The sequence below is a fragment of the Saimiri boliviensis genome, chromosome 11 (assembly GCF_048565385.1).
Source record: "Saimiri boliviensis isolate mSaiBol1 chromosome 11, mSaiBol1.pri, whole genome shotgun sequence".
Lineage (NCBI taxonomy): Eukaryota > Metazoa > Chordata > Mammalia > Primates > Cebidae > Saimiri > Saimiri boliviensis.
In genome coordinates, this window is record NC_133459.1 from 55,134,005 (window position 1) to 55,161,037 (window position 27,033).

The 27,033-nt window shown below is 36.9% G+C and overlaps 1 protein-coding gene across 9 annotated transcripts in view; it reads right to left on the minus strand.

Moving 5' to 3' along the window:
* Positions 1-27,033, minus strand: part of FYB2 (FYN binding protein 2) — a 109,280-nt gene that overhangs the window by 16,718 nt on the left and 65,529 nt on the right. For 2 of the 9 annotated variants that reach the window (XR_012512420.1, XM_074380877.1), the window contains exons 7-15: positions 26,345-26,376; positions 24,361-24,457; positions 22,517-22,676; positions 15,629-15,815; positions 15,389-15,429; positions 13,573-13,636; positions 12,112-12,210; positions 9,742-9,770; positions 7,873-7,933 (exon numbers count right to left, since the gene is read on the minus strand). Coding sequence is in view for 6 of the 9 variants with exons in the window: in XM_074380877.1 (XP_074236978.1) it covers positions 7,873-7,933; positions 9,742-9,770; positions 12,112-12,210; positions 13,573-13,636; positions 15,389-15,429; positions 15,629-15,815; positions 22,517-22,676; positions 24,361-24,457; positions 26,345-26,376 (770 nt within the window). In the remaining 3 variants the exon portion in view is untranslated. The other 7 variants (XR_012512421.1, XM_003921511.3, XM_074380879.1 and 4 more) reach the window with 7 other exon arrangements.

Sequence of the window (27,033 nt, forward strand, 5' to 3'; positions counted from 1 at the left end):
TTTTGAGATGGAGTTTCGCTCTTGTTACCCAGGCTGGAGTGCAATGGCGCGATCTCGGCTCACCGCAACCTCCGCCTCCTGGGCTCAGGCAATTCTCCTGCCTCAGCCTCCTAAGTAGCTGGGATTACAGGCATGCACCACCACGCCCAGCTAGTTTTTTTGTATTTTTAGTAGAGACGGGGTTTCACCATGTTGACCAGGATGGTCTCGATCTTTCGACCTCGTGATCCACCCGCCTCGGCCTCCCAAAGTGCTGGGATTACAGGCTTGAGCCACCGCGCCCGGCCCAAATGATTTTTTTAGAAAAAGAATTCATCCAGGTTCAGTGGTCTGCACTTTTGTAGCTCAAGCTACTTGGGAGGCTGAGGTGAGAGGACTGCTTGAGGCCAGGAGGTCAAAGTGCAGTGTGCTGTGATCACACCTGTGAATAGCCCCTGCATTTCAACCTGGGCAACATAGCAAGACTCCCTCTCAAACGAAAGAAAAAATGAATTTATTCTTTACCTTAATTTGGTATTTCAGGGTTCTCTTCCATCTTATGCCAAATTACATTTCCCGCTTGTAACACCACTTTCCTGATCATATATGCCTTATGGTCCAACAAAACTTCCCAAACACATGTGTTTTCTATTTACAGTTGTCCACTCCTCCTCTTGCTTTTCCCTTTTCTCTCATCTTCTTTTGCTCTCAGTCTCCACCTGTCAAAATTTTACCTATCTTTCGTGTTTCAGATTGGCACAAAGATTTTTGATTGCCTAAATAACAGTAATGTCTACCTATTCTGAGCTTCCAGATTACCTTGCCCATTTTTAGAGCAGGTCTTTGTTAACTAATTTATCAAATTATGTTTTGGTATCATGCACATGGTACAAATATGAAAGCTACAGTCTGGGCCTCAAAGATTTCCCAGTCTAGCAGACAAGAAAGTCAAGAAAACAGACCATTACCATTCTGAGAAAAATGTCTTGATTAAAAAAGGGAGCACCTAACTTAAATTGATAAAGTCAGAGAGGGCTTCTTAGAAAAAAGTAAAATCTGAATTCAGTTTTAAAAAACAAGGGATAAAATACCCAGGCAAAAAAATACGGCAAAGTGTGTTACAAGTAGAACTATTCTTTTGTTCTTAAAGTATCACCTCCTTGAAGAGGCTTTCCCCAGCTATCAAAACTTTAAAACACCTACCAGCACACACACTGCATTCACTCTCTTTCAAAAATATCCTGTTTCAAAGCAACCAAATTCCAATGTGTAATTATAGAGTTATTATTTATTTATTTATTAGTCTCTCTAGTCCCATGGGAATAGGAATTATATCTCTTTTGTTCACTGCTATATACTCAAAACCTAGCACAGTGCTGTGGCACAAAGGACCTGTTTAATAGATATTTGTTGAAAGAATTGATGAAGTTGGAACAAATTGTGAAGGTTTGGAAATGTTTGACAGCGTATCTGGTCTGAGGAACTCCAAGTATTACAGTGTGGATGGAACACAGGAATAGTGGGTAAGCAGGAAGAACAGAAGAAGCTAAGAGGTTGCCAGGGGCTGGATTATGAGTAAATTTTATGTCTTCCTAAGCAGTTTTGACTTCATTCTGAAAGTGATGGTTAACCACTACACAGCTTTCAGCTGTTGGGTGGCAGGTGGTCACATTGTATTTAAGAAAGTTTGGAAAATAAACTGAAATGGAGGTATGATGACCATTGAGTTGTAGTAAACTGGTTCAGAAATAATAAGATTCTGAATTGTGGCTGTGCAGTGGGGATGGGAAAAGTAGGAACAGTTTGATTTATTGGAAGAGAGTGATGGGAAGGGAAGGGCACAAGAGGAGGAGGAATAAGAGATAAACTAGTGTTCCAGCCTAAGCAACTGTGTGTTTACTGAAACAGTCACCAACATAGAGAGCAAAATAACCAAACTTGGGGCTCCATCTTCAGTGCACCCAATGCTGGAGCGCCCAGATATATAAGGCAAATATTATTAGGTCAAAAAGGAGAGATACACCTCAATACAATAATAGTTGGGAGACTTCAGCATCCCACTCTAAGCACAGGACAGATTATCTAGAAAGAAAACCAAAAAAGAAACATCCTATTTAAACTGCACCATAGACCAAATGGACCTAACAGACATCTACAGAACATGTCACTCATGTTCTGTATAGTATACATTCTTTTAATTATTAATGGAATATTCTTCAGAACTGTCCATATGTTAGGGCACAAAGCAAGTATCAACAAGTTTTTAAAAATCAAAATTATATCAAGTATTTTATCTGACCCCAGTGGATTAAAGCTAAACATCAATAACAAGGGAGACATTTAAAATGATACAAATGTATGAAATTAAACAACAAGCTCCTTAACAACCAATGGGTGAAGGAAGAAATTAAGGATGATACTTAAAAATTCTTTGATACAAATGAAAATAGAAACACAACATGCCAAACTTATAGGACAGAGTAAAAACAATATTAAGAGGCAAGTTTATAGCAATAAATGCCTACATCCAAAACTACAGATTTCAAAAAACCTATCTAATTATTTGTTCCAAAGAATTAGAAAAAGAAGAACAAACCAAATCCAAAGTTAGTAGAAGAAAAGAACTAATGAAAATCAGAGCAGTCATAAAATTTAGATAAAATGCAAAAGATCAATAAAACAAAAAGTTGGTGTTTTGAAAAGAAACAAAATTGACAAACTAATACCTAGACTAGAGAGAGACACAGGGTGAGGAGGACAGGGGATGGGAGGGAGGAAGGGAGAGGGGGACAAGAGGGGAGGGGAAAGAGATGGTGAGGGTGTAGAGGAAACTAGATGGGAGGGTGAGTTCAAGTAAATAAAGTTCAAAGTGAAAAAAGAGTCATCACTTAGAGACTACTGTGAACAACTATCTGCTAACAAATGAGAAAGCCTAGAGGAAATAGCTAAATTCATGGAAATACACAACTTACTAAGATTGAACCAAGAAAAAATCAGAAAACTTGAAAAGACCAATAACAAGTAATGAGGTTGAATCAGTAATAAAGAATCTTCCAAAAAAGAAAAGTCTAGGACTGGATGGCTTCCCTGATAAATTCTACTGAACCTTTAAAAAAGAACAAATCAAATCCAAAGTTAGTAGAAGAAAAGAAATAATGACCAGAGCAGTTTCCTTTAAAAAAGAATTAATACCAAGTCTTCTCAAACTATTCCAAAACATTGAAGCAGAATGAACTCTTCCAAATTCTATGAGGCCAGCATAACCCTGATACCAAAAGCAGACAAGAATACAAAAAAGAAAAGAAAATTACAGGTCAATATCCCTGATGAACATAGACACAAAAATTCTCAAGAAAATATTAGCAAACTCAATACGACAACACATCAAAAAGGTAATACACTGTAATGTAGTATGATATATCCCAGAAATGCAAAAACATATTAGTGAGATAGATCCCCAAGTCCAGGAGGTTGAGGCTGCAGTGAATCATGATCATGCCACTGCTGCACTCCACCTTTAGTGACAGAGAGAGACCCTGTTACAAAAAAACAAAAGCACCTCACACCCAGGGCATCCTTCCTACATAAAACCAGGCTGTTCTCCCTCTGTAAGCTCACACACTGATCTCTGGGCTCACTTGGTGAGCATATCCCCAGAGAGGGTAGGTGTCAGGAAAGAGCACTGCCTTGGGGGCAAGCCACCCAGATCTCAGACTTACCTCTGTGTTCAATAGCGTGGACAAGTTAGTAACTCAGCCTCAATGTTCTCATCCGAAACAATTTAAAATAATTTTTTAAATTATAAAAATAGAGATGGAGCTCCACTATGTTGTTCAGGCTGGTCTCCAACTTCTGAGTTCAAGTGATCCTTCCACTTCTGCCTCCCAAAGAGCTGGGTTTACAGGCATGACCCACTGCACCTGGCCAATTGGGAACAATTCTAATCTATCACGGAGGGTTACTGTGATAGAAAGAGAAGTATCAGGCTGGGAAGGTTTCAGCTCAGCTCATGAATCACTCGCTTCATCTTGTGAAGGCTGAAATTCTCTAGCCAGCACCCCCTCCATGGTCACACTGATGCCCATCAATCAGACCACCAGGAACATGCCTGCAGTCAACAAAGTTGGGTTATTCAACATAGGCAAATCAATACACATGAAACATCACTGCAACAGAATGCAGAACAAAAACCATATGATAATTTCAATAGATGCAGAAGAAGCATTTGTCAAAATTTAACAACCTTCATAATAAAAGCTCTCAATAAATTAGTTATGGAAGGAAAGTACCTCAACATAATAAAGGCCATATATAACAAACCAACAGCTAACGTTTTACCTATCTGGGAAAAGCTGGAAGCTTTTCCTATAAAAACTGGAATAAGGCATGGATGCCCACTCTCACCATTTGTATTCAGCAAAGTACTGGAATTTCCAGCCAGATCAATTAGGCAAGAAAAAGAAATAAAGGGCATCCAAGTGGAAAAAGAGGATGTAAAATTGTCCCTGTTTGCAGACAACGTGATCTTATATCTAGAAAAACCTAACAACTTTACCAAGAAACTATTAGAACTGATAAATTCAATAAAATTATAGGACACAAAATTAACATATAAAAATTAGTAGCATTTCTATACATGAACAATGAACTAGCTGAAAAAGAGATCAAGAAGGAAATCTAGTTTATGATAGCTACAAAAAAATAGGAATAATTTAGCCAAGGAGGTGAAAGACCTCTACAAAGAAAATGACAAAAAACTGATGAAATCAACTGTGGATGACGTAAACAAATGGGAGGACATCTCACGTTCATAGATTGGAAGAATTAATATTGTTAAAATGACCATTCTACGCAAGACAGTCAACGGATTCAATGCAATCCCCATCAAAATACCAAAGCCACTTTTCACAGAAATAGAAAAGACAATCTTAACATTTGTTGGAATCACAAAAGACCCCAAATAGCTGAAGTAATTTTGAGCAAAAGAAAAAATCTGTATACAGTACGGTACCAGACTTCAAAATATTCTACAAAACTCTAGTAACCAAAACAGCACAGTATTGGTATAAAAGAGACACATAAACCAATGGAACAGGATAGAGAACCCAGAAATTAATCCAAGTATCTACAACCAACTGCTTTATGACCAAGACATCAAGAAGACTCAGTGGGGGAAGAACACTCTTCAATAAATGGTGCTGGGAAAACTGGATATCTATATACAGAAGAATAAAACTAGATTTCCCCCTCTATCTCTTACCCTATACAAAAATCAAACAAAAATAGATCAAAGGCTTTAAATGTAAGACCCAAACCTATACAATTATTAAAAGAAAACATAGGGGAAACACTTCAGGACATTTGGTCTAGGAAAAGATTTTTTGACTAAGACCTCAATAGCACAGGTAACAAAAGCAAAAATGAACAAATGGGATTATAGCAATCTAAGAAGCTTGTGAACAGTAAAAGAAACAACAGTGTGAAAAAAACTTATAGAATGGAAGAAAATATTTACAAACTCTTAATCTGACAGGTGATTAATGCCCAGAATATATAAGGAACTCAAACAGCTTAACAGAACAAAATTCAATTAAAAAATGGGCAAATGAACAGACATTTCTCAAAAGATGACATTAAAATGACCAATAAACATATTTTAAAATATTCAACATCACTAATCACCAGGGAAATGCAAATCAAAACCACAATGGGGTATCATTTCATCCCTGTTAGGATGGCAGTCATCAAAAAGACAAAAAATAACACATGCTAGCAAGAATGTGGAGAATAGGAAACTCTTCTTCATTCTTAGCAGGAATATAAAGTAGTACCGCACCTATGGATAACAGTATGGAGGTTCCTAAGAAACTGCAATCTACCCTGTGATCCAGCAGTTCCATTGCTGGGTATTAATACAAAGGAAATGAGATCATTATAACAAAGAGACATCTATGCTCTCATGTTTATTGCAGCACTATATGCAATAGCCAGCATATGGGATCAACTTAGGTATCCCACATCAAATGAATGGTAGGGAAAATGTGACATACACATGGCAGAGCACTATTCAGCCATAAAAAATGAAATAATGTCATTCGCAGCAACATGGATAGAACTAGAGGACATTATGTTAAGTGAAATAAGCCAGGAATAGAAAGTAAGCATGGCATGTTCTCACTCATATATGGAAGCCAAAAAGTTTGCTCTCCTAGAAATAAAGAGTAGAACAGAGGATGCTAAAGGCTGGGAAAGTAGGGAATAGAGAGAGATTTGTTAAGGATACAATATACAGTGAAATATGAGGAATATGTTCTAGTGTTCTATACCCCTGATATGGTTAGGCTTTGTGTCCCCACCTAAATCTCACCTTAAATTGTAATCCCCACATAATCTATGGAGGGAGGTGACTGGATCATGGGGGAGGTTTTCCCCATGGTATTCTCATGATAGCAAATGAGTTCTCATGAGAGCTATGGCTTCATAAAGGGTTCTTCTCCCCATCACTCTCTCTTTTCTCTCTCGTCCACTGCCATGTAAGATGCACCTCTTCCCTTTCTGCCATGATTGTAAGTTTCCTGAGGCTTCTCCAGACATTCAGAACTGTGAATCAATTAAACTTCTTTCCTTTATTAATTATTAGTCTTAGGTATTTCTTTATAGCAGTGTATAAATGGACTAATCCAACTACTCTGAGATAACTACAGTTAACAATAATATATTATGTGGTCTCAAATAGCTAGAAGGAGGATACTGAATAGTCTCAACACAAAGAAAAGATAAATGTTTGATGATGGATATGCTAATTACCCTAATCTGATCACTATACATTTTCTGTATAAAAACATCACTATTTACCTGAAAAATATGTACAATTATTAGATGTCGATTTAAAAATAACATCAAATAACAAAGAAATAACAAAAACATAGAAACCTACAGAAGTACTTTCTTTCCTTTGGAGGATGGCATAATTCACAGTTTAAGATATAGAGAAGACAAATAATACAAGGACTTAAAAATATTCATTAAATTTAACAAAGGAGTTATTAGTGACCTTACCAAAAATAAGTTAAATGGTATAATTGGAAACCTAATTGCAGTGAGCAAGGAAAGATGAACCATATATGAGCAGAGGAGACTTTTATTTTTAACCAGTTGGTGAGGAGGAAAGGTATAAATAACAAGTGACTGGAGAAGGGGCTTAAGGATGGCTTTTTAAAAGAAAAAACAAAACAAAAAACAGGGCCTGGCTCCATTGCGCAGGTTCCATTGCCCCGGCTGGAGTCTAGTGGTATGATCTCAGCTCACTACAACCTCCACCTGGGAGGCTCAAGCTATCCTCCCACCTCAGCCTCCTGAATAGCTGGGACTACAGGCATGCACCACCATGCCTGGCTAGTTTTTTGTATTTTTAGAGAGATAGGATTTTGCCATGTTGCCCAGCCTGGTCTTGAACTCCTAGACTCAGGCAATCCGCCTGCCTCAGCCTCTCCAGGTGCTGGGATTATAGGCATGAGCCACCGCATCTGGCCATCTTTTTTGATAAATTATAGTTGTTAGTCCTTGAATACAGAGGTTCTGTCAAATAGTGCTTGCTATCCTCCATGTTGTTGTGTACACTGGAGATAATTAAATAAATGTGTTGAACAGAGTTTCAAGTCTAAATTCAAAGCTAAAAAACAGAAACAGACTCAAAAGCTCCAATGCCTTTTGAATCACCTACCACTGTTGGATCATCTATGTTTTCAATGTTTTCCCCTCTTAGTGAGAAGACTATCTCAAGTTGACTTATCTCCAATGATCTGAAAAGATGGTTCTGTGATCATAATTAAGAAAGCATCAGGAAATGGGTCAAATATCAGCAGGGATGACCAATAAAGTAAATTGACTTACTTTGACTCTTTTTCACTCAGGTCCACATCATCATAGATAATAACTTCCTGAGACCTAAGTTCTAGGGTCAAGACAGGATCAAAATAGTCTATTATTAAGCATGGTTTATGTAATCACTGGCTTTCCAAATTATACTCAATTACCTAATTATCTAGGTACATCTTCAGGTCTGTTTTAGCAAAATCTGATCACAGAATATAGATAGGCTAGAAGAATAAAGAAAAATATTCTCTACTTGGGGAGAAATTCAACTGAAAAATTTAAAAAAATAGTGTAATGTCTCAGTATCTCAAAACATATATTTATATTAATTTGATTTCACATAGAGTTCCAGAAAAATATGAGTTGCTCAAAGACTCATTTTTAGACTAGGTTCCCATCTTTCTCTTTCTTTTCTCTTTCTTCTCTCTTTCTTCTCTCTCTCTCTCTTTCTTTCTGACAAAGTCTCACTCTTGTCCCCCAGGCTGGAATGCAATGGTGGGATTTCATCGGCTCACTGCAACCTCTGCCTGTTGGGTTCAAGCGATTCTCCTGCCTCAGCCTCCCAAGTAGCTGGGATTACAGGCACCTGCACCATAGCTGCCTAATTTTTGCATTTTTAGTAGAGACAGGGTTTCACCATGTTGGCCAGGCTGGTCTTGAACTCCTGACCTCAGGTGATCCATCCGCCTTGGCCTCCCAAAGTGCTGGGATTACAGGTGTGAGCCACCGTGCCTGGACTATGTTCCCATCTTTCTGGAATTGGACAAATAATATACTGCTAGAAAGGTGAGAGGTCTTTTCTTAACCCCAGTGGGGGGAGGGGGACAGCTTAACAAAATAGTAAGTTGATTTTTCTTCCATGGTTTTAATTTCAAATCGTTGGCAATTGCTTCTTTACAATAATCTTGCATAATGTTGAATCTGACTTAGTGCATAATAATAATTAGACATTTTCAGTTTAGGATATTCACATTCCTTGGCACTCTACATAGAATTACTTGATTTTCAGGTGATTTGCCACTGAACAAGTTTGATACCTTCTGGTATAATTATTCACTTCCTTATTTTATTAAATATCTTTAAATGTGGGTGGGTATGCAATGCATGTATATCCTAGGTCAGCTTTTTTCTTTTAAACACAGACCAAGGATATGTTGAGACGTGGGATTTTATCAGGTGTATATAATCATCATTTGTTTTTTAGTTTAGCAAACTCATATTTATGAAATATATATTTGAATTGTCAAGTTCGAGTGACATCCAGGTAGCCACAAGCTAGAGCCCCTAAACAAAAATTAACAAACAACAAAACCCATGACCCTCTTTTACTGACAAATTCAATATACTGAATGTGTATTGACAGCCTACTATGTATCAAGTACTGTGCTAATTTATGCACTATTGTTTTAATGGAAAAGCAAACAATATTCCAATGGCCCATTCTTGAGTCAGTTAGTTTGCTGGTGGCAATGTGATCATATTCAATGTATAATGTCTTAATTAGGATGACGGAAGTCAAGTCCTTCAAAAGGCAGTATGATAGAATGCAAAATGCATGAGTTTCATAGTTAGAGAGACTGGAATACAAATTCTGGATCACTTAAATATGAATGTAGGTCCTACAGCTTCTCTGAAAAGGTATTATAATATTTATTTTTCTAGAATTTTAAGAGGAACACATCTGTCCCAGGGCATGGAATATAGTAAAATATTTTTTTTTCTCAAAAGTAAAAGAAAAATACTGCCGTGTGAAACATCTTCCTTGATTTTGGTAGATCAATTTTTCATCAAATGTGGAAATGCAGGAAGGGTTACCATTTCTTTTCCCTGCCTCTGAACATACAAAAGCTGAGTACTTTTGGTCAGCAATAAGCAAATGGCACTTACCTAAATCAGGCAGCAAAATGGAAAATGCACTGTTGATTGACAAAAGACAAAAAAGAGTTAAGGGGTAAAAGCCATGTTCAGAAATATGAGCTGACATATCTCAAATAACATATTGATGATGCTGGATTTCCTTTCTTGCCCTGGGATTTTCCAACTCCAAGGAAAATGGTTTCTCTGATATTAACAGATGTCACAAGATGTGCACAGGATGTTACAGGAACAAAAACACAAAGGAAACATAGGTAATAGATGTTTCGGAAGAGAAGTTCAGGGGAGGCATTCAAGAAGGGATAATATTTGATCAAATTTTGAGGGAAAACCAGAACTTTAAGAATGAAAGAAGGCTGGAGGAGGACAGGTACATTCAAGAATAAGGGAATGTCATGCTCAAAGCATGGAGGAATGAGACACCATGGCAGAGTCTAAGCTCTATAGGCTATGTGGATGGGGTGGTAGTGAGTTAATTTTAGTGAGAGACAGAACTAGAGAAGTAGAATGGGGACAGCCACGAAGTATTTACTTGCTGGGGTAAGGAACTGGTTATTTGTTCTAAATGTTTTATGGAGCCAACAAACAGTTTTGAGAAAAAGGTAATCAGAGTTGCATCTTAAAAATATTAGCATTCTCATCTGGATCAAATATTATGGGACTGCAGGTTATCATGCCAATAATTTTCTCTCAGAAAACATCTAATCTGCTAAGGCCAGGGTCTGCCTTTGTGCATAGGGTCTTGTTGACCACAGGAGGTAAACTCCCTCTTCTTTCATAGTCAGGACTACAATTTATAAACCTCATGTTCTGTTGGTAGATGTAGATCCAACTGACAATTGGACTTAAAATTACAAAACTCAGCTGAGTACAGTGGCTCACGCCTGTAATCCCAGTACTTTGGGAGGCCGAGGTGGGTGGATCACTTGAGGTTGGGAGTTTGAGACCAGCCTGACCACCATGGAGAAACTGCATCTCCAATAAAAAAGTACAAAGATTAGCTGGGAATGGTGGCGCATGCCTGTAGTCCCAGCTACTTGGAAGACTGAGGCAGGAGAATTGCTTGAACCTGGGAGGCAGAGATTGTGTTAGCCAAGATCGCGCCATTGTACTCCAGCCTGGGCAACAAAGGTGAAACTCAGTCTCAAAAAAAAAAAAAAATCACAGAACTCTGAACTTTATATTCAAACTTCAGGGTAGAACAACATAATTCTATCTCACTATAGGTAATGACATTTGGCAAATTATTTTACCATCTTCTGCCCTCACAAAATACATCTCTATATCTGTATATCTACACTGATGTTCCCTGCCTTACAGTGGTCTGACTTGCGATTTTCTACTTTACAATGGTGTGAACGTAACATGCATTCAGTAGAAACCTACTCTGAGTACTCTTAAGACCATTTTGTTTCCACTTTCAGTACAGTATTCAATAAATTACAGAGATAGTCAATACTTTATTATAGGCAGGCTTTGTGTTGGATGATTTTGCCCAACTGTAGGCTGATATAAGTATTCTGAGCATGTTTAAGATGGGTTAGAAAGCTATGATGTTTGGTAGATGTGTTCAATTCACTTTTAACGTATTTTGGAATTGCAATGAGTTTCTTGGGACATATCCCCATCATAAATTGAGGAGCACCTGAATATCTACATCTGTATCTTATCTATTGCCTGCAAAGTGTCCTCAGAGTCCCCCTTCCATTATACGCAGGAAAAAACTGGAATGCTGTGGGTGTAAAAAGGAAGTGATATGCCCATGGTTGCACGTGGAATAAATGGCAGAACTGGTACTAGAATCTAGAATCCAGGTCCCCTCACGTCTCTTTCTAGTGCTAGTGAATTTGGAACTTCTCCCAAAACTGGCAGTCAGCCTAGGTTATCTCAGAGAGTCTAAGAATTTGCAATACACAAACTGTTCAGCTGAGCAGTTCATCTCCCTCTTCCACATACTACTGCTCTCAAGGGAGATTAATTAAATATGGAACAGTAGACAAATAAAAACTACTGGGACTTGCAGGGCCCAAAAAGCATAAAAGGACATGATAAGCAACATAATGCTTAGTGGTAACAACAGGAATAGGATGGTAAGGATGGTGAGAAAAGTTTCCTTTCTGGACTTTGCTTAAGATTTTCCCTCTACCTCATTTTCAAGCTTTTCTCCTTCACGTTCTCAAACGGGCATGCCACTTTCTCATTAATTAGTTTCTGTGGGTGTAGCTCAATCAAAAATCCACAAAAAAGGGTCAGGTGATGGCCAGGCCCTTGGTTTTAGTTTCTTACATCCCCTTCACTATTTCTGAAGTTGGATGGAGAACATCAGCCTGTGTTTCTACAGGTTAATCCTCCCACAGAAAGAGATTTAAAGGGACTTCTTACCTTAAGTTTTCTTTTGACTTGGTTTTCTTTATTTTAAATCTGTCCTTTTCTTTCTTAAAGAATTGTTGCAGTCTTTTCAGTGCTTCTTTTCCATCTAAACTAAGAGGAATCAGAGGATATAAATAACATGGCATTTAAGAGAGTACTAGAGATAGAAGGCTGTTGTATTATTAAATCAAATGCTGCATGTTCTCACTTGTAAGTGGGAGCTAAACAATCGGTATGCATAGACATAAAGATGGAAATAACAGACACTGGGGACTCCAAAAAGGGGGAGGGTGGAAGGAAGAATAAAGGTTGGAAGATTACCTATTGAGTACAATGTTCACTATTTGGGTAGTGGGTACACTAGAAGCCTAAACCTCAGCATTAGGCAATATATCAATGTGTCAGACCTGCACATATACCCCCGATCTATAAAATAAAGACCCAGAGGCTTTGGTTTCATGTCCCAAACACGTCCATCCCACTCAAGAAAAAGCAAGAAAATGCCTTATTGAATTCTATGCTTTTCTTCTTTGTTTTGATGTGATATGAAATAGCACACACCAGTCAACTATGAAGGGAGTAATTATATTTCAAGAAAAACTACCCCAAGTAGTCTTGTAGTCTCTATTTTGCAGATTTTATGAAGTAGTCTTCCCTTTAGAGGAAAAGATAACTTAGGGAAATGTAGTTTACAAACTGTACTAGAAATACATTACAGAAAATCCTGGCTTTTGACATTCTTACTGATTTTTAATGTACTGAATTAATACAGCAATGGTGATACATTGATTACTCAGCTGACAATTACAATTCTGTCAAATATCCTTTTAGGGCTTTTAGGGGATAGGGTGAGGGAATGATATGCCCACATCATGCCAGCCCACATCCCCAGTTCAGTCTCCTGTGTCCACTTGAACCCTTAAACTCCTAGCTTTTGACCATTGCTCTTTTCTTTTTCACAACATGTCCTTAATAACTAAACTTGTCAAATAATACCCAATTGAACAAATTTTATTCTTGATAACACTGAATCACTACACGTTATATTAAGCCCAAATCCCACAGTTAGCCCTACTCACTTACAAAGAGAAAGGTAAGTCATAACCATTGATTTGTTCCTGGAAAAGCTGCTACAGAATTCAAGCAAGTTTTATTAATATTTACTTTTCTTTTGTTATTTATTTGCTAACCCAATATCAAAGTCCTTTACTCTGGGAAATGGGTATTTCTCAAAAGAGAGAACAATGTGATTTAATAGGCATAGTATATATTGAGCACAATTACAAGTATTCTATTGATCACAATGGAGTATTAAAATCAGTTATCATTACTCTCAGTGTGAATCTTTCCTAAAAGATGATGATGGGAGTCAGGGGTGGCAATGGGGTGGAGGGGTTCCTTGCTTACAGCTGGCTTTACTAGACTAACAGGAAGTATCATTAGCCTACAAAGCCAAGAGAGAGAGAAACTCACTCTATCTGTGGATAGTTGTTCTTTGTCTTGTAGACATCTTCATACATTTGTTCTCTATTTTCTTCTGAAATTACAAGAAAATCCTACTTATATTCATTACAATAGCAATAGTTCAGATTCATATTTAACAAAGATTATTACTTACTACATATTTTGGTCTTTCTTTTGTTAAGTAGTTTTTACTGAAACCCACTGCTTTTAAAAGCATATAGTAAAAATACTTAAACCTCTATAAAAGTATCTATAAATAAAAATTAAGACTCATTTCCACCTGATTCTAAGTTTGAAATGATTTAGTCAAAGAAAGTTAGTTCTTCAATAGATTCCTTCTTCCCTCACTCCTTCCTGCATTTAATACATAACAATCAGAATTTACTAAGCATCAGACATTGCGCTGAATGCTGGGTAAACCGTGCAAAACAAGACACATCTTGAACAATCTCTTCCTTCACAGCATGGCTTTGGCCTAGCCCAATGCATAAGCTACACAGATATACTTTAATTGAATCCTAAAACAGAGTCTAAGGGAAAGAACATTGAATTAAGGGTCAGGATTTTCAGATTCAAAACTCAACTTTAACACACAATGAGCTTAAAGGAGTCACTTCTCTGTGTCTCAATTTTCTTTTTACAGTGAGGTTATTGGGTTTAATGATTTTTAAGGCTGTTTTCCCCTCTAAACTTCTGGGATTCTAAGAAGATAAATCAGAGTAACATTTGATTCTTTCTCCTCCATTGCTTTTTCTTTTTCTAAATCTATTTTACAAATAATAATTTTATATGTATGATGCATAGCATGTTTTGATAATTGTATACATAGTGTAATGACTAAGTTAAGCTAGTTAACATTTTCATTACCCCACATACTTTAGTGGTGAGAATTTTAAAATCTACTCTCAGCAATTTTCAAGTATATAATAATGTTATTAACTATAATCACTGTGTTGTACTATAAATCTCCTGAAGGTACTTCTCCTAATTGAAATTTTGTGTCCTTTGACCAACACCTCCCCATTGCTTTTTCATTTATTCGTTCATTCATTCAACAGATTTTTCTTGAATATCTAACATGCACCTTGCCTTATGGTAGGGGCTGGAGAAAACAGTATGCCCAAAGAAGGTAATAATCTAAGAGGGGAGACATTAATCAAAAGGTCACATAAGTATAAAATTACAGCCATGACAAGTACTATGAAAAAGAAGTCCATGGTACTATTAGATTGTACCAAAGAGAATATTCCCTTGGAGAATAATGACTGAGCTGAGATAAGAAGATTAAGAGTCAGGGATGCAAAGGGACCCAGGGGAGGAAACAGCATTTCAGAAAGGGAGGGGAAAAGCATATGAAAACACCCTGCTGTGGGAGCTTGGCAAATTATAGAAGCTAAAAGAAGGTCAGCATAAACTGGGTCTCAAAGATAAAAATTGAGTGTAGTGTGAGATAAGGCTCCAGAGGTCTGTAGGGGTAGGTTAGACAAGGACTGTAGATCATGTTAGAAGCCAATCTTAAAAGTATTGGAAAGCCAAGAAAGTGTTTTAAGTAAAAACATTCCCATATGAGACTTACATTATGAAAAGTTCAGGAAGGAAGTTAGTTCACTTTTACCGTAAGAATCTCTTACCAGCGTCTTCACATTTCTGATTCTAAAAGCATTTATTAGCACGTACCTCGGTATTGCTTCTCTTAGCTTCCCATCACCCTTTCCAATTGGTATTATTAAAATATGAGTAAGTAAAAGGCATCTTATCACTAATCAGCCATAGAAGCATTCTGTAATTCCTACTGGGAGTTTCAGAAATGTCTTCCTATACTTACCACTATTTGAGGCAAATGAGCTAGAGAAGTTCAACCTCGGTCTATGGGAGAAAATAAAAAAGACCATTTTTGAACCTTTAAAGTCTCATCACATTCATCTTGCTGAAAGACTGGAATAGTTCATGTCTGAATACGGCTATGAATTACCCATACCCTAAATATTAACCTATGCCAACAGATAAAGAGGGGTAGTTTTATGGTTATGACAAGTTTACAACTCTGTAGAGTAAATGTACTCACATCTCTTTCCTGGGGTACTCGACATCATCATACACCTCCTCCGAGACGGAACTTGGCTTAGAGACCCCTAGGTCTAAAGCTTCTTTAGTTGACTCCAAAACCTCCAGATACCCACCTGAAAGGAAATCAGAAACCCCCCTGAAGAACATCTCGTCAGCTGCCATCACAAGGTCATTCACACGTATCACTGGCAATGGAGGCAAGCATAAGAAAAGTCAGATTAAATATGCTAAAATTGAATTATAATATTGGCATGTATGATCCTTGGGCAAGCCACCTAACTTTGCAGAGCCTCAGTTACGATTATCTGAAGTAGAGGATAATGATGCTAACACTGAATCATGTAGTTTTGGCAAGGATTAAACACATATTTTGAAGGGTACTGGTTACCTAGTAAATAGTAACTCCCTTTTTTTATGGTTCTTCCTTTCATCACTGACCTCAGACTTTGAAGTCCACCAGGGTACATCCCTGGGGCTTATCTCTCTACACCTAGATGATTTTATCTAGTCTTAAGGCATTTCTTAAAGCAAAATTTCTCAGACAAGTTGACTGAGCACATATCAATATACATTATTCATTCATTCATTCTGGAGTATGCCAGGTTAACAAATGTATAGGGATTAATTTGTTAACCTGGCATACTATCTTCTGGCTAACTCCAGTTACAGTAAGTAGCTAAATGCAGATACTGGTTTACTCTACAGAGTTGTAAACTTGTCATAACCATAAAACTACCCCTCTTTATCTGTTGGCATAGGTTAATATTTAGGGTATGGGTAATTCATAGCCATATTCAGACATGAACTATTAATCAGACACATAAAGTAATATACTTGAGAAATAAATAATAAGCAAATTAACTTGTATCTATTTATTAAATGAACCAAGCAATAAGAGTTTATTCTCTAACAAGAAGTCAGTTAGCACATAGGCCCCAAACCATCTCAATGAATGTCAGTTCTCAGAGGCATAAGGTCCTGCTTTTTCTCAAGGAGTTATCAATAAATTTCTCCAACACAAAACAAAGATGCTGAACACACAGTTGCTTAATTCCTAGTCTGCAGCATTTTTTTTTTTTTCCTTCCTCGATCCTTCCTTTTGGCTGAAGCAAACGCAAAAGTTTATGGCTTCATTTTAAAAACACTGACAACTCTCAAATTTACATCTCCAATTTAGATGTCTCTCATGAATTCCAGATACTTTATCAGCCTTCACACCATTTCCTTTCGGTTGTCTAAACATGTTACATTCCAAACCAAACTCATAATTTCCCTCTGCAAGTTTGCTCTTCCTGAAGTTTATTCAATTTCATAAAAGGGGCAATTCCATCCTTTCTGTTGCTCAGGCCCAAAACCTTGGAGACAACCTTGATTCATTTCTCTCTCATTTCCCACTTCCAATCCAAAGCCATCTGTCCACTATAGTTTCAAATTATATTCCAATTTCAAACACATCTCAACAACTCTACCACAGTATCTTCCTCCAAGCTACCACCATTTCTCACCTAAGTTATTGCAATAACCTCCTAACTGGTCTCTCTGATTTATCTTACATTTTATTTTCAAGACAGAAGCCACATGATTTTTTAAAATACAAATCAGATCATGTCTTTCCTGTACTTTCGAAAGCTTTCAATGGTTTAAAAAATCTCATTTATGGTCAATGCTAAGATTCTTGCAATGTTCTACAGAAGCCCCTTGTTATTTCTGTGACCCCATTTCCTACTATACTCTTTCTAAGTCACTCTGTTCTAGTCACACTGCCCTCCTTCCGGCTCCTCACACATATCTGGCAGACTTCTGCCTCAGGGATTTGCACTTTTTTGTTTTTCTCCTCCAAGGTCATTCTTATCCCAAATACACATATGGCTCTCTTCCTCAACTACTTAAGAAAAACGGCAGCTTCTGTCACCTCCACTTGCTGCCTTAACTCTCTTTCCTTGCTTTATTTTTTCGTAATATTTACTGTTAATATCATTCCACATAGATCTTTTATTATTTATTGTCTGTCTCCTCTGATCAGAAAGTAACCTCCATGAGAATAGGAATTTTTGTCTGTTTACTGCTGTACACCCCCATTTCCTAGAACAGTGCTGGGCACATAAAAAGCACTTAATATTTTTGAATTTCAAATGATTTGAATGCATGTGTTTTCTAACTAGTGAATGTAGTGTATTACCTTTTAGTGTTTACTGATATTTTAAAATTTATATCTACTATCTTAGTACATATTTTAATTTTTTTCTTCTCTTTATCTAACTAAAGTTTCTTCTCTTTCTGCCATTGTTTTCTTTTTTATTTGTTTCTTTCACTTGTTATCCTTTAGTAGCCACAAGCGTGACCACTATCCTGACTTCTAATCCCAGCAGGACTTATTTTTGAATGTTATAATGGAATAATTTAGTATGTGCTCTGTGGTGTCACTTATTTTCATTCAATATTATATTTGTGAGATTTATCCATATTGTCGCAAATCATTTTAATCGGCTCATTCCGATGACTTTATTCTATTGTGTGAATAAGTTACCATTTGTTTATCCATTCTACTTTCGATGGGCATTTGGAGAGATTCCACTTTGGGGCTCTTATAAAAAGTTTGGCTATGAACGTTTTGTATGTGTGTTTTGGTGCGTTAAAGTATGCACTTACACTGGGATATATACAGAAGTATGGAATTAATAGGTGATAGGATATGCATATGTTCAACTTTAGTGCTGCCAAACAGTTTACAAAATGAATGTCCCAGCTTACAATCTCCACAGAGAATGAGAGTTTTAGTTGCTTCATATATTCACTAACACTTGATTTTTTTTAGTATTTTTTAAAATGTAGCCAATTTGGTGAGCAGAAGTTGAACTTTAATAGTGTATTTGCCTTTAGGATAGTCTCTTTGGGGAAGGGCCTGTTCAATATTTTTCTAATTTCACTATATTTCTTTTTTAAAAAAATCGACTTCTACTTTATATTTTCTGAATACCAAGCATTTGTAGAAGATGTATATTCAAAATATGAGTCGTTTATCAAATATGTACATATTTGATACGTGAATGATATATGTAAATAATGCAAATATCTTCTCCTACCCAGTGACTTGCCTTCTCACTCTTTTAAAAAAAAGTTTTTAAACAATTTACTTTATGTTTGTTCTGAGACACATTGCAGAATGAGCAGGTTTGTTGTGCCATAGTGGTTTCCTGCACCTATCAGCTCATCTAGGTTTTAGACACTGCATGTACTATGTATTTGTCCTAATGCTGTCTGTCCCCTTGCCTTCTACCCCTAACAGGCCCCAGTATGTGATGTTCACTTCCCTGTGTCCATGTGTTTCTCATTGTTCAATACCCACTTATGAGTGAGAAAGTGTGGGGTTTGGTTTTCTGTTCTTGTGTTAGTTTGCTGAGAATGATGGCTTCCAGCTTCATCTCTGTCCCTGCAAAGGACATGAACTTACCCTTTTTTATGGCTGCATAGTATTCCATGGTGTATATGTGCCACATTTTCTTTATGCAGTCTATCATTGATGGGTTGGTTCCAAGTCTTTGCTATTGTAAATAGTGCTACAATAAACATACATGTGCATATATCTTCATAGTAGAATGATTTATAATCTTTTGGGTATATACCAGTAATGGGATTGCTGAGTCAAATGGTATTTCTGGTTCTAGATCCTTGAGGAATCACCACACTGTCTTCCATAATGGTTGAACCAATTTACACTCTGACCAACAGTGTGAAAGCATTTCTATTTCTCCACAGCCTCACCAGCATCTGTTTCCTGACTTTTTAATAATCACCATTCTAACTGACATGATATGGTATCTCATTGTGGTTTTGATTTGCATTTCTGTAATGACCAGTGATGATGAGCTTTTTTTCGTATGTTTTCTGGTCATGTAAATGTCTTCTTTTGAGAAGTGTCTGTTCATATGCTTCATCTACTTTTTGATGGGTTGTTTTTTTCTTGTAAATTTGTTTCAGTTCCTCGCAGATTCTGGATATTAGACCTTTGTCATATGAAAAGATTGTAAAAACGTCCTCCCATTCTGAAGGTTGCCTGTTCACTCTCATGATAGTTTCCTTTGTTGTGCAGAAGCTCTTTGGTTTAATTAGATCCCATTTGTCAATTCTGGCTTTTGTTGCTATTGCTTTTGGTGTTTTAGTCATGAAGTCTTTGCCCAAGCCTATGTCCTGAATGGTATTGCCTAGGTTTTCTTCTAGGGTTTTCAGGGTTTAAGGTTTTACATTTAAGTCTTTAATTCATCTTGAGTTAATTTTTTGTATAAGGTATAAGGAAGGGGTCTGGTTTCTGTTTTCTGCATATGGCTAGCTAGTTTTCCCAGCACCATTTATTAAATCGGGAGTCCTTTCCCCATTGCTTGTTTTTTTCAGGTTTGTCAAAGATTAGATGATTGTAGATGTGTGGTGCTGCCTTCTCACTCTTTTAACAGTATATTTTAATGAATATATCCTAGCTCTTCTAACTATTTCAAGGCTAAAGAAAATTAATACTGTTACTCTCTTCCCAAACAATTACCAACCTTAGGACACTTTAATTACATCCTCAATATAATTACTAAGAATGCTGAATATTTTATAACATTTTAGTCCTTCTTCAATTTGACATTATTTTGTTCAGTTAATGTTTTGGCTTTTTTTTTTCTTGCATCCAAAACTTTCTATCTGTGATTATTTTCCTTCTGCCTGAAGCACATGCTTTAGAATTTCCTTCAGTGCATTTTATCTGGGCAATAAAATATCCCAGTTTTATTTGTCTGATAATATCTTACTTTTCTTTCATTTTTGAAAGACATTTTCATGAGAAATAAAATTTCAGGTAGACATTTAATCTCTTTAAGCAAAATGGTATTCTTGTTATACACTCTTAAGAACTTAGTCAGAACTCAGTTGTGTTTTTTTCTTCTTGTAGGTGACTGATTTTTTTCCCCTTGTTTTTAAGGTCTTTTAAGATATTCTCTTATTCTTTAATGTTCTTCATTTTGCATGGCTAGGCATAGATTTCTTTTCTTTATCCTTCTTGAGAATTTTAGGGTTCCTGGATTTGCAAATTTATCTCAACAATTTTGGAAAATTCTCAGGTAGTTTCTGTTTTATCTATTATTTCTTCTTCCTCATTTTTCCAGTATCCTTTTATGACATTCTGATTTTATTGCTATTTTAAGACTTCTCACTTTATCTTCCATGAATTTTATCCTTTCTTACACTCTTTTTTGAAATCATTTTCCCCTGTAGAATGAATTTTAAATAATTTCTTTAAATTTATCTTTCAGTTCACTAATTTTCTCTTTAGCTGTAAGTAATGTGATATAAAATGCAATCACTGCATTTTATCAAATTATCAATTACTTTTTCTTTTTCAAATATTTTAAAAATATGGTTATTTCCTATTCACATTATCCTCTATTTTTAAAACATATTAAACATTTTATGGGTTGTACCTGATAATTCTAATATCTGCAATATCTTGTAGGTTTGTTATGCTATCTGTTCTGCTGGTTTTCCCTCATTGTGAGTTGTTTCCTTGTGTTTGGTTATTTTTGAATATCAATTGTTAATATTCTAAAGAATATTTTGAGTGAATTATTTGAAATCTAGGTTAAAAGTAACTAGGGATTTGGATTTCGGTAAAAACCATCAAGGCCAAAGTTAGCTTTGGCATGCACCTCCCAGGTTTCTTGGCTACTACAGGCCTGTGGGTGCTTTCTTTATAAGTCAGTTCTGTGATACTTTTATGAATGTTTTAAAAATTTTATTCTTCACTTTGTTTTAGTCAAGAGAGTCATTCGTATTGTCTAGTACACCATATTTTTAGATACTAAAGTTTGATTTATCCTTTCATTCTAAAAAATTAAGTTGGGTTTCTCCTGTGTGCCCAATAGTGTGCCAGGTTACAGAGATAGAGAAAAAATACCAAATGGTCTGTGATTTCAAGGTACCCACAGTGTGCCATGGGGGAATAATATATAAATTTTGAATTATAAAGTAAGGCATGATATAATTTTTCAATATATAAAATAAATGAAAAGGACTAATAGTTATTTAACATAGGAACCAGAAACTTTATATGCATTAGCAAAAAGCCTTAGGAATTTAATAGTAGTATCACTACTTACACATGAAAGTAAGTGCATTTCCCAAGATTACAGGGTAAGTACAGAAATGCTTTATTTCAGATCCTATTACTGTGGTCATTCTGTTGCTGTTGAAGTATCAACTGAAAGGGTAGCAAAACCAGGAGTGGAAAAAGTGATACCAAGTCACTGGGATATTGTCTGTGTCCCTGGATCCAACCATGACTAGACTTTCTGCTAGGTGAATCTCCTTTCCTTTTTGTGTTTACCATAGTACAGTTTGATTACTGTTGCTTGCAATCAAGGGTCCTGACTAACATGAAGGTAAAATGCAACCCGAATAAAGTCAACAAATGATATCATAGTATATCACCAGTACATGTCAATGATGTGAGCCTAGACAACGGGAGCCAGTATATGTAAAAAGAAGAATAAACATTTGCTGAGTACCTGTCATATGATATACTGTCAGGTTTGGTCCTCATAAAAGCCCTGTGAGGTCCATCTTATGATGATCCCTTTTTATAAATGAAGAAACTGAGCTGCAAGTACATGAAGTCACTTACCACACAGTTTACTAACCAGTTAGATTTGAACTCAAGACTTCTGCTTTGAAATTCAGTGTTTTTTTTTTTTTTTTTTTTTCCACTACTGCGTAGCTCCCTCACTAGGGCAAGTCGCTTGGCACATAATAGATGTTCAATAAATATTGGTAAAATAAATTAAAATTTTTGTCATGTTCAGCTTTAAAAAAAAACTGGTAATGATGAAGAGGATCAGGAAGAAATGCAACTTACAGTGGCCTTGGGAGTCCCTGGCCAACTTTGGACCCTCAGGGCAGGGATTTGTCTGGATGACATCAGTCATGGCCTCCTGCTTTCCAGCCAACATGTTTCTTCTACCCATGTGGACGCTGGTCATCTGGAGTTTTTCAGGTGTCTCTTGATAGGCATCTGCCTAAACATATGCAAAAGGAAGAGTACTATAGGGCTCTGACTTACCTAATCAGTTCTTTGCTTACTCGTACAGTGTTTCATTCATTCCTCAGGGATAACAATTATTTATCATTTATTTAACATTAAAATAATATCTTACTAGACTCTAAGTTTCCTGGAGGTGCAGACTATATTCTTCATTACCTCTGAATGTCCAATGAATGCCTGGCAAAGAGGCAGCTTGCAGGAAACAGTCAGGACATAGGGTGTACTGAGTATAGGGCAGGGTTTTTATATTTCATATAACTTAATCATCATGATACCCTATGAGAAAAGTATCATCAGTCCTCTTGATCAAGAGTTTAGAAAGTTTAAATAACTGGTCACTGGTTCCACTGTTAGTATCCACTTAGGCAGGACTTGACCCCAGAACCTTGTTCTAAGGGATGCTGTGTATTCCTTTTCATTTCCTTCTTTTTGCCTACATTTTATCTTCCCACTCACCATTTTTCTGTTCCCTGTCACTTCTTTCTTCACTCACCTTCTCTAGCATTTTCAAGCACTTACTGAAGGCAAGACAACATACTAAGCTCTAGAAGTAGAGACAGAGTTTCTTAATACTTTGGTCTTGGATATAATGCATGCAAATGATTAATTAGGGTATAATGTGATAAGTGTTATTTACAGCAGTATTGCTCACTGTCATTGAAACTGAGAGGATGAAGAGGTTGGTTCTCTTGGCTGGGAGATGGGTTAGAGAAGATCTTGAAAAGCAGATTTTATTAAACTGTATTTTCCAAATATCAGTAAGAGATTGATAGAGCGGATAAAGGAGTATCTGACAGATACACCAGCACAAGAAACGGCACAGGGGATTTGGGGAAGTGTTCATGTCCTTATAAGGGTAGCAAGGAGGCTGATGATAAGGGAAGAGTTGAAGGAAAAAGATGAGGGAAGACAGCCTGGAGATGAGGTTGAGAAAATAAACGAGAATGGGGCTGAGGTATGAAGAGTCTTGTATGTAATGCAAAGAGTTTGGCCTTTAGGAGTCAGGGAGGGGAAAACCCTGATCAAATTTACATTTCAAAAATGTTCTGAATAGATTGACAGGAAGAGATCCTGAAGAGAGAAAAAATTAGAGTATTTTTGGCGATCTAAGTATTTTATAATTGTCCAGTGAAAATGAGAGAAGGGTATTGTCCTTCTGACTACAACAGAGTAGACATGAGGATTGATTATGAAAATATATTTGAAAGTACCTGGGAAAAGGCAATGTAATTGATAGGTATAAGGAGCAAATTATCCTGAGTTTTGGGTGGGATATTGGGCAAACTGTCAGAAGAATAAGAGGACAGGCATTCTTTTAAATCAGATTACTAAGAATTAAATGTATAAGTGGGGGAAATGACAAGAAGGTAATGAGGTCAGTATTTTGCACAAATACAGTGACCATCATTCTTCAGTGTAGTCCCGTAATGAAGGCAGTCCCCTCACTCACCTAATGTATGCTAAATAACATTGAACAATTTCTGAAACCCAAAGTCCCTCCATAAAAGAAGGAAGTGACCCTTTGTTAGTAGTTTAACCCTGTATCTGGCTTATGCCACAGAGCCAGCATTGAAAAAGAGCAGAGCTTATGATTTTTCATGCTAATATCCTTGGTCATGTATCTCTCCTGCCCTCTCATATGCTCCTAATCAAAGTACCTTGAAAGCATGGTTTGAATGTGGTTCCTTTTCTGTGTTTTTAGGTTCCAATTCACATGGCTCTTTTTCCTTCATTTTTTTATCTTCATGTTTAGCACTGAAATGTGAAGAGATACAAGAGAAAAAAAATGAAGCTTAGAGTGTTTAAATCATAGTGTACTGCTCAATCCTAAATAAAATGAATGGAAAAAATAGATTTAAACAAATATGAATCATTTTTTCTTAGATGAAGGGACTAGAATCAGATTGATTATATACATAGCTTCCCTGAGTTTCTGTCTGTTCCAGTTACTGCAGAGTGTCAATTTCTGCTTAAAATCTTCTAACTCTCCACTGCTTGAAGGATAAAACTCAGGTTTCATTGTGATCTGGCCCCTGCCTTTCTTTCCAAACTCATCTCCTGCTGATTTTTAACTCCGCTCTTGCTTGAGTCTAGACTCTCAGAATTCCTCAAACCCACCACTCAACTTGAGCAACTCTCTTTTTGTTATTATTATTTTTAGATGTGCCTTCCACATCTTATATTGCTGGCAAATGCAACGCCCTTCATGATATGTCCAAATCATCTTACCTCTGAGCATGCTTCCCTGATTCTCTCAAGCAGTCATGCATTCTCTACTCTTCTAACAGTTCTTCTACGTTGTCTTACAATACATGTGTCTATGATTATCTCCAATTTCTCCACATTGCCTTGTCAACTACTAAAAATCAATGCTGTGTAATCCATGGTAGGAATAGCTGGTTTTCATGCCTCACTTCTGTGTTGCGAAACTTCCATAGCAGTGATCATATTTTATTGTGATTTCCTATTTATTTGGTCATTTTACCCTCCAGGAAACCCCTCGCCCCCAACTACTCTAGCTTCCCCTCGCATCTTGGATCAAGGGTAGAAAATATGTCCTATTCTTTTTTATACCTCAGAATCTAGCAGTGTCTGAAGAGTAAAAGCTCAAAAAGTGTTGCACTAAATAATCATTTAACCTGTGCCTACCATGTGCCCAGCACTGTGCTAGTGCTACAAGATATTTATGAGAGTTATAAATTTAGGGACAAGCAGGAACTCAGGGAGAGAGAGTAAGGTAGCCCACCCAGCTAAAGCAGATTTTCTCCATGATTCAGCACTTACGTTTTTAGACTCAACCAGGAAATTTTGATATTTGCTTCTGCAGAGCTTACCAACCATGCTTTTTCTAATGTATTAGAATAACTCCAGGGAGGAGGGCTAGAAACAGACTCTGAAGAGGCAGGTAAGAGCACTGCTATGTGCCAGGACACTGCTCTGGACCCAGGAAATGTGAGAGGTACCAGAAACACCAAGAACAATAAAACATTGGCCCTACATACAAGGAGCTCCCAGACAAGAAGGGGTGAATTGGCATGTTAGCAAACTACATACAACACCATTTATGCAAACATATGTGTACCTTACAGTGGCACCACAGGCAAGGGACTGGTTACTTCTGAGGGAGTGGAATGAAGGAAGGGTTCTTACATGAGGGGATGTTGATGGATTAGTAAAAGCCTTGCCAGATGTTAAATTGGGGTGAATGAATGACTTAAAAGAGCAAAGACAGAGAGACTTTAAACAGTAGGGTACATTTTAGGAATTGTCAGTTCTTGGGAATTCATGTTACTGTTATTTGCCTGTTTGATTATGTGACTCTCCTACTAATTTGGGAGCTCCTCAAAGCAGTAGCAAGGTCTCCATCGCTGCAAGAGACCGAGTGGTGAGCACATATCTGGCACACGTTGGGTACTCAGTAAATGTTTGCTGAGTGCAGCATGGGCTAGAATGAGATCAGAGGTGGAGACAAGGCAGGATCACGGATCACTTCCTCTGTACTAGGTACCTTGCAAGATGCCAGGAAAACAGAACCAGGCTAGTTCAGTTTGGAAACATAACTGGCCCATAGAAGAAAACTAGTTCGGTCATCAGAAAGTCAGTGGTTGGACAGATGCTTTTCTTTTTGAAGAGAAAACTCACCTAGGTTCTTGATAGGGGAAATTCTTCCAAGGCTGAAAGTAAAGAGGAAAATGTTATTTTCATAAATTGACCTAAATTAGGCTCTGTTATTTGGTTACAGATTATTAGAGACTACAACAAAAGGTGAGGGGAATGAAGCCTCAGTATAGAGAAAAGGCAGACAGTGACCACAGAAAGTTCCAGGAACTGTTGTGGTGGGGCTAAAGATCAATCGGAAATGAAAACAAGCATTTCTGAAGTTATAAGGCATGCCCAAAGGAATGTATGTTGTGACTCAGGAAAAGTAATTGCTGTATGCATACCTTTCCAGGAATGCATCTGTAGCATAAAGAACTTCTAAATCCTATGAGAAAATATGAATTTGTGGTATTTAAGCAATATTTCAGTGGGCAAATTGGTATTCAAAAGTGCACAAGTAATGCTGGAATTTCTCCCTTATTCACTAATCATGTGCTCTGTGATCACCACTCAAATCATGCATGATCTATATTTGGCTCCATTAAAATTATGTCCCAATGATCACAATGTAGCCCCTCATTTATTCAGTGATCATATATCTGGTGCCATTCATTATTTGAAATCTGTCTATGAATCCTGAAGAGAGCAGAAAATATCTAAGCATTTAAAGTGCCATCACAAAATCCAGGCTGTTGCTCATTATACTCTCCTTTGAGGGCAGCCCTGCAGAC